The sequence below is a fragment of the Acomys russatus genome, chromosome 5 (assembly GCF_903995435.1).
Source record: "Acomys russatus chromosome 5, mAcoRus1.1, whole genome shotgun sequence".
NCBI classification, from domain to species: Eukaryota; Metazoa; Chordata; class Mammalia; order Rodentia; family Muridae; genus Acomys; species Acomys russatus.
This window is the reverse complement of record NC_067141.1, coordinates 33,059,560-33,068,575: the sequence shown is the minus strand read 5'-3', so window position 1 is coordinate 33,068,575 and position 9,016 is coordinate 33,059,560. Positions and strand designations below refer to the sequence as shown.

Below are 9,016 nucleotides of genomic sequence, written 5' to 3'. Positions count from 1 at the left end.
AAGTAGGTGTCTTACGCTGACTCCAGATTTATCTAGAAATTTTATAACTGTTTAGATAACTCCTGGGAGACTTTTCTCTACTACCTTTATTCTAAAATTGAGTTGAAGCAATAACTGAATCCTGCTGAATTCTTGTACAATTACTGTTGTAATACATCAAACGGCTTTGCAGCAGAACATAATCCCACTAAATTTGAATTTCACATTGTCAGAAGGTATTGAGTTGGGGGAAATTAGTTCACCTTTCTCCATATACTAAAAGTAAGTAAAAAGCCTCCTCTCCTCATAGGAATTCACAAGAGAGCCATTCACAGGATTACCTCAGCCTTTGAGGTGAGAAGGCTGCCAAGAAATCCTAACTCCAAAACTGCTCATCCTCAGCAGCATACAAATGGATATGATGATGATGATGATGATGATGCAGACAAGAGAGGGTCATGATGGGAGAGGGAAGCAGATCTCTAGCTGGCTCCCGACCTTTGGCAGAGGCTGAAACTGGGAACCCGCAGTAAGACACAGGAAACTACATTCATCTTCTGTCTCTGGCCTTTCATGTGAGTCTCGCTTTGGCCCAGTTTCCTTCTTCTCCCCAATTGCTCAGGTCAGTATTGTCCACATAGTCCACAGCTGATACATCAGAAATCCCATTATTCAGATAATCAGTGGCAAAATGCGGAGGAGTAAATCAGTGTTTTGTTGTCCTAATATTGTCTCTGTACTGTCCTTTAAGGGGAAAAAACATGTTTCAGATATCCAAAACTTCCACAGGGTCTTTGCCCAAGCATCATCTTGTACAATGTAGAAATTAATAGTAATTTTAAAAGAATGATGACAGTTAAACACAGAACCTGAAGATGGTCTTTTCCATTTCATGCTCTTAAAAACTCGACCCGAACTATTAAAAAGTGGCCTCCAAAGTAAGACAACTGACCAAGAGGCTTGAACAGATTAAAGCAGAAAAAAAACTGATAAAGCCTTAAACTGCAGCCCAGTGATGTTTCCTTTTTAAATTTGATGCTTAAGTATCACTACCTATTATAATTTTCCCCTAACATTGCTCTGTAGGGAAAAAGTGAATGACGCTGCGAGTGGCAACCTGATTTGCTCACAAATCTGATTACAATATTTAAAATGTGGACAACTCCATCACTTTTAAGAACTTTGACAAAGCACAAGAACTCACTTTCATCCTAGGAGTTTAGGAAGTCAACACAAGGAGCCCGAGGCTTCAAACCAAACAAAACAACAACAAAACAAAAACAAAAACAAAGCAAATAAAGAGGGCAACTTCCTGGAGATGGAAAATTACACCAGGGTCAAAGAACTTATTTTCCTGGGCCTGACCCAGAGTCAAGAAGTAAGTGTGGTACTCTTTCTTTTCCTTCTCCTGGTGTATGTGACAACTCTGCTGGGGAACCTGCTCATCATGGTCACAGTGACCTGTGAGTCCCGCCTTCACACCCCCATGTACTTCTTGCTCAGGAATTTGTCTGTTGCTGACATCTGCTTTTCCTCCATCACTGCCCCCAAGGTTCTGGTGGACCTTCTCTCAGACAGGAAGGCCATCTCTTTCAACGGCTGCCTTGCTCAAATGTTCTTCTTCCACCTCATTGGGGGAGTGGATGTGTTTTCTCTGTCTGTGATGGCTCTAGACCGCTATGTGGCCATTTCTAAGCCCCTGCACTATGTGACCATCATGAGCAGAAGCCGTTGCATTGGGTTAATATTTGCCTCCTGGGTAGGGGGCTTTATCCACTCCATTGCACAGGTCTCTCTCTTGCTGACGCTTCCATTCTGTGGACCCAATGTTCTTGACACTTTCTACTGTGATGTCCCCCAGGTCATCAAACTTGCCTGCACAGACATCTTCGTAGTTGAGCTTCTGATGATTTCCAATAATGGCCTGGTTGCAACTCTGTGGTTTGTGCTATTGGTGGTTTCATACACGGTCATTCTGGCAATGCTTAGGTCTCATTCAGGAGAGGGCAGGAAGAAAGCCATCTCCACCTGCACCTCCCACATCACTGTGGTCACCCTGCATTTCGTGCCCTGCATCTATGTCTATGCCCGGCCCTTCACTGCCCTCCCCACAGATAAAGCCATCAGTGTCACCTTCACAGTCATCTCCCCTCTCTTGAACCCCTTGATCTACACTCTGAGGAACCAGGAAATGAAGTCAGCCATGAAGCGACTCAGGAAAAGACTTGGACCTTCTGATAGAGAGGAGCAGTAGTTCCTCCCTGTCACCACATTTTGAAACAATTGGATGTGAGATAAGCTTTATTCCCTATATTTGTCATTTTTCTTCTCACAGAGGCCTAAAACAACCCAAAAGATCTCAAATTAATAGTTCTAATTATCCTGTATATTTTTAATGTGTCAAATATTGCCTCACAGAATCACCAAGTAAATCTCAAAGGAATCTGTGAAATAGGAACAAATAGGTACATAAAAAGGTCATTGAACAGTGTAATTATACTTTAGCTTTTCCTTTGTTTTTGTATTTTCTGAAAATACAAAATAGAAAACAAGAACAAAACTTGTTTTCTGAGACAAGTTTCATTCTATAGTCCTGTCTTCTCTGGAATGCATTATGTAGCCCAGGCTAGCCTCAAAATCCCAGAAACCTTCCTGTCTCAACTTCCTTAAGTGCATGGACTACAGTTGTGATTCACTATAGCCAGCTAGGTTTTAATGTTTAAAATTGACTTGATTTATTAAACAGACATATATTCATGGAAACCAAAGGAAATAGAAATGATTGAGTGAGGAAGTGCTGTGACCTGGGTTCCACGTGTCTGAATCAACAGTTAGACTCAAAAACATTGTTAGAACCCACGCACACAAGAGTGTGATTACAATACAATCAAGTAGTGCTTGAAGAAACAGTCCAAGTTCCAATCAGCCTATGTTATGAGTACACACAATGCCCTGGAAGCCTGACCTCACTATAATCACATACAAAAGAACAAAACGCATTTCCCCCATCTTCCTTCTGTATCATTTGTATCCAGGAAGAATGGAGTAAAGTCAATAAAAGTGATTATCATAACTGATAATAATGCAGAATCACATCCCCATATTTAAACTTATCAGAAGCAGGCTTTAGAAATTGGCATCTCTTATATTTAGAAAGATAATACCATGCATATATTGACATTGCACTGTTTCCCCATGGGGAACATCTGAAAAGCAAATACATAAGTATTTCCACAGGAAGATACTGGGAATGCTCCCATCAGATAAAGCAGTGTATATGAAAATTATGCATGGGCTCACACTAAGATCAAATATTGCTACAATCGTTTAAGTCAGAATAAATTCTACCACCAAAGATTTTAAGTACTGGAGTAATGAATTAAGTAGCATAAACATAAGTGTTTAGAGGGAAAAAGCTAAGGGATATTTTTGTAAGATACTGTTCTGGTAACTTTTTATCAGCTTAACACAAGCTAGGATCATCTGGAAAGAGAAAACCTCGACTGAGAAAATGCTTCTGTAAGATTGGCCTGTAGGCAACTCTGTGGAGCCTGTTGTTAGTTAGTGATTGATGTGATGTGGTCTTGCCACTCTGACCAGATGGTGCAGAGATGCTTTTTAAAAATAAACTAAGGGAATCATGAAGAACAAGCCAAGAACCAGCAGCTCATGGTCTCTGCTTCAGTTCTTGCCCCCAGGTTTCTACCTTGAGCTCCTTCCCTGATGTTCCTCAGTGGTGGACTGTGACTGAGACATGGAAACCAAATAAACCCTTTCCTCCTCACGGTGCTTTTAGTCATGGTGTTTTACCACAGCAATAGAAAGCAAACTAGGACAAATGTAAACAAATATGAAACTGAAAGCAAAGGGTAGACATTAAAAAAAAAAAAAAGCAAATCATGAAGAAATGAAAACTACAGTGAACTGAAGGCTGAAAAACACACACAGACATAGGTACAATACTCAAAAAGGTGATTGATAAACATGGAGGAAAAGTGATTAAATATAATAAGTGCTAAATATAACATGAATTCCTGAAGAAAATAATAAAAAAGAAGAAACATTATTATAAGAGATAATAGCTGAGAACTTTTGCAGCTGATGAATCATACAAGCATGAAACATATCAAAACAGAATCCAGACTGAAATAGATATTACTTGTGAGGATTCAATTGCACAGTTAAGCAGGCAGAAGAGAAATCAAAAACTTGAAAGTAATTCCATTGAAATTATATAGTCTGGACTTTCACACGAACTCTGGTGCCCCATATTTGACCATGTTCCCTTGATGGGGAGGCCCGATGGCACTCGGAGGAAGGATAGCAGACTACCAAGAAGAGACTTGATACCCTAGCATCATATTCAGGGGGAGGAGATCCCCATCAGTCACAGTCATAGGGAAGGGGAATGGGGTGAAAGCGGGAGGGAGGGAGGAATGGGAGGATGTGTGGGATGGGATAGCAAATGAGATGTAATATGAATAATTTTATTTTTCAATTAAAAAGAAATTATATAGTCTGAATTTGACAGGCACACCCACATTTGATCCATGAAAAACCTAACCATGCAGGTACCACAATGATCTTGTTTTATGGCCTTAGTTTATGGGATGGAAGAAGTGCAGGCAGCTTTTGAATGGCCCAGAGCTGCTCAAGGAGAACGCCACAGGACTACCCCAACTCAGATGCAGTGTCTCCTCATCTCTACCATACAAACTTGAGAGAGTGCCTGAAGCTCTTTGAAGAGATGGTCAGGGTTAAAAAGTGGAATAATGTTAACACTGTAGAGAATCAAATAGACATGAGTATAAAATTTGAAATTTCAATAATAAGTCGAAGTCCAAGCCAGAGGTAACGACCTCTGTAAAATCACCCCAGAGCTGTAGCTGGTGGTTGGGCTTCCTGAGCATTACTTCAGTCAACAATTACATAGCAGTTGCTGTATGCCATGACAATAAATTAACCAATACATTGAGAGAAACAATGAACTGTACAATCTGATAAACATAAAGATAAAAGTATGAATAGAACTAAAGAGAGTCATGGGCACCTGTGAGGTACCATGAAACAAGACAATGTGTGCATGACAAACACCCTACAATAAGAGTTACAGGAGAAAGCGAAAAGGAATTTTTGAATAAGTAACAAATACACATATGTATATACAGACATAGACAACAAAGCCAATATATAATATAGTCAACAAAGAATTGTATTTCCAACAAAAAGTAGAAGAGAATTAAACATTATCAGACAAATAAAAATGGAATACATGTTCTATTTTTTCTATTTTATTATTTATATATACATGTTGTGTGGAAAGCCCACATCAGCTTCCATCCTGAGAAAGATTGTGGGACACCCAAGCAGCTTTAAGGTTGAATCTCTCTCTGCCCACTCCTCACCAGCCTGACCCATCCAGGACACAGCCAGAGAAAGAACAGAGAAAGCCTTTGGGACACCTGAGCAGTTTGGGGTTTGGATCTCTCTCTCTCTCTCTCTCTCTCTCTCTCTCTCTCTCTCTCTCTCTCTCTCTCTCTCTCTCTCTCTCACACACACACACACACACACACACACACACACACACACACACCACTTTTCTCTGGCCTGGCCCATCCAGGACTCAGACAATGAACCAGCAGAGGAGGCCTGTGTTGCACCAGAGCAGCTTTAGGCTTCGATCTCTCTTCACCTGCTCCTCTCTGGCCTAGCCCATATGAGTCAATGACAGCAAACCAGCACAGATGAGTTGGGCTCTAGCAACAACCCACATTGTCCACAATACCAAGGAGGCCTGAGGGGCACCCATGCAGCTTGTCACAAGCTCCAGCAGCGATTGTCCGCCATCCTAAAGAGACCTCTTGGGAGCCCTAGCAAGCAACCTTCAGCTTGGAGCTCTCTTTGTCTGTCTCCAACCTGCCTGGACCACCTGGGACAAAGACAGCAACCCCATCAGAAGAAACTCCAGTGGACAGGACATTCTCCACAGTTATGTGGAGAGTAGGGACTGACTCTGACATGAACTCTGGTGCTCCATATTTGGCCACCTCCCTTTGGTGGGGAGGCGTGATGGCACTCAAAGAAAGAATAAGCAGGCTACCAAGATGAGACTTGGTAGGGGAGTCTTGGGAGGGGAAGGAGGAAGGAGGGAGGAATGGGAGGATACAAGTCATGGGATAACAATTTAGTTGTAATCTGAATAAATTAATAAAATTAAAAGTTTTTTAAAAAGAAAGAAAGAAAAGAAGAAGAAACTCCAACCCTGCTAATACCAGAGACAACCAGATGGCTGAAAGTCAGTGCAAGAACACAAGTAACAAAACTCAGAGCCATGTGACACCACCAGAAACTAGTGGTCCTAACACAGCAAGCCCTGGAGATACTAACACTCATACTAACAAGATTTTAAATCTGAGGTGGAAAATAAATCTCTCAAAAAATACAGGAAAATACATTCAAACAGATGAAGGAATTGATTAAATCCTATAAAGAACTACAGGAACATACAATCAAAAGAGAGAAATAAATGAAAGAAATTTTTTAAAATATTCAAGACCTAAACGGGGAATTAAAAGCAACAAAGAAAACACAACTTCAGACAACCCTGGAGTTGGGAAAGCTAGGGAAGAGAACAGAAACTGCAGACACAAACAGCAAAAGGCAGGAGATTGATGGAAGAATCTCAAGTGTAGAAGATACAGTTGAAGTTATTAATCAGTCAAAGAAAATGTTAAAAATAAAAAGGTTTTACTGACACAAAACATACAAGAAATCTGGGACACTATAAAAATGTCAAACCTAAGAATAATAGGAATAGAAGAAGGAGAAAACTCCAAGCTCCATGACCCAGAAAACATTTTCAACAAAATCATAGAAAAAAAACTCCCCCAACCTAAAGAAAGAAATGTCCATAAACATACAAGAAGTCTACAGAACTCCAAATAGATTGGACCAGAAAAGAAAATTCTCCCACCACATAATAGTCAAAACACTAAATGTATAGAACAAAGAAATAATATTTAAAACTGCAAGAGAAAAATGCCAAGTCAAATATAAAAGCAAACCTATTACAATTACACCTGACTATGAAACAGAGACTATGAAGGCCAGAAGGGCCTGGACAGATATCATGAAGACATGAATAGACAACAGATGCCAACCCAAACTACTATACCTAGCAAAACTTTCAATCAACATAGATGGAGAAAACAAGATATTCAGTGAAAAACCCAACTTTAAACAGGACCTAGCTACAAATCCAGACCTACAGAAGACTCCAACCCAGGGAGGTTAATTACACCCAGGAAAACAAAGGAAGTAAACCTCCACATCCCCAAAGCCAAAAGAAAGGACACACACACACACACACACACACACACACACACACACACATGCACACACACACACACACACACACACACACACACACACACACTACCAGCACCAACATTAAAAAATCAGGAACTAACAACCACTGGTTATTAATATCTCTCAACATCATGGCCTCAGCTCCCCAATAAAAAGACGCAGGCTAACATAATGGATGCAAAAACAGGACCCATCTGCCACATACATACAAGAAACACATATCAGGAATAAAGATAGAAATTACTTTAAAAAGAAAAAACCTCTGGTGTCCCATATTTGACCACTCCCTGTGGTGGGGAGGCCTGGTGGCACTCAGAGAAAGAATAAGCAGGCTACCAAGATGAGACTTGAAAGCCTATGACCATATAGTGGGGGAGGAGGTACCCCTTGGTCACAGACATAGGGGAGGGGAATAGGGTGAAAACACGAGGAAGGCAGGAACAGGAGGATAGATACAAGGGATGGGATAACAATTTCAGATGTAATCTGAATAAATTAATTAAATTTTTAAAAAAGAAAATACAAACTTTAGTTTACCAAGTATTACTAATTTCAATCATAGTCAGGATCGTTGGCAATTACACATTCTTTTATTTCAATCCTATGTACTCAAAGCACACATAACACTTTAAAAAACATTCCATACCACAGCATGGCAACTAAAGAGTTAAAGAGGCTATGGCTTTTACAAAGGTATGAACGGAGAATCACTTCAGGTGGTTGAATAAGCTATTAACTAACCCAACTATAGAGTGTTCCCAGGTGTGCAGACCTGGTCCTCAGCATAGACCTGGGGTGATACAAGCAAGCAATGTCAAGCTAGGGACCTTGCTGAGCAGGGGCTCTGGAACTGACATAGGAGTTCATTGGCTATTGATCCCAGAATGCATGCAGTCAATGTAAAGGCATGTCACTGAGTACCACTGACCTCCTTTTATATGACACTATAACAAGGAGGCATCCCTTTATTTGGGGCATATAAATGGAGTACCAATCATGTAATCAAGTAAAAATCCAGGCCCATGTGTGTTCCTGATTTTGCTTAATAAACCCACAATGTTTTACCTGATTACATGATTGGTCTGTGCTGTGTAGTTTGCGTTGGGCAGATGGTGATTGTTCACTTGCACAAATAAGACAGGGAGTCATTCGGCCTCAGCAGTTGCTCTCAAAATGAAGCAAATTGCTGTCTTATAAAATGGAGTCACTCAGCACAGGGCCCAGCCTGAAGACTGTTTTCTATGACGTGGGGTACATCCTGACCTCTATACAGCTTCTTAATTGTGTTGTACTGACCAGCAATGCAGAATAATAAAGAGCTTTCAAAGAAAAAAAAGAAAGAAAGAAAGAAAGAAAGAAATTACTTCAAAGTAAAGGGTAGGTCGGGATACAAGGCACATATCTAAACATAGAAAAGGCAATATACAGAAAGCCTATAGTCAACATCAAACTAAACAGAGAGAAACTTAAAACAATTCCACTGAAATCAGGCTGTCCACTCTCTCCATATCTCTTCAATATAATACTAGAAGTCCTAGATAGAATCATAATACAAAAAGGAGATTTGAAGGAATAGAAATTGCAAAGGAAGAAGTCAAAGTATCACTATTTACAGAGGATAGGATGGTATACATAAAAGGCCCCAAAAAAATCTACCAAAGAACTCCTA

The 9,016-nt window shown here is 40.3% G+C and overlaps 1 protein-coding gene across 1 annotated transcript; it reads left to right on the top strand.

Moving 5' to 3' along the window:
- Positions 1-1,297: 1,297 nt before the first annotated feature.
- Positions 1,298-2,233, top strand: LOC127190032 (olfactory receptor 4D10-like). Its single transcript, XM_051147082.1, has one exon. It carries the CDS (start codon positions 1,298-1,300, stop codon positions 2,231-2,233), a length of 936 nt encoding a protein of 311 aa, XP_051003039.1.
- Positions 2,234-9,016: the final 6,783 nt, after the last annotated feature.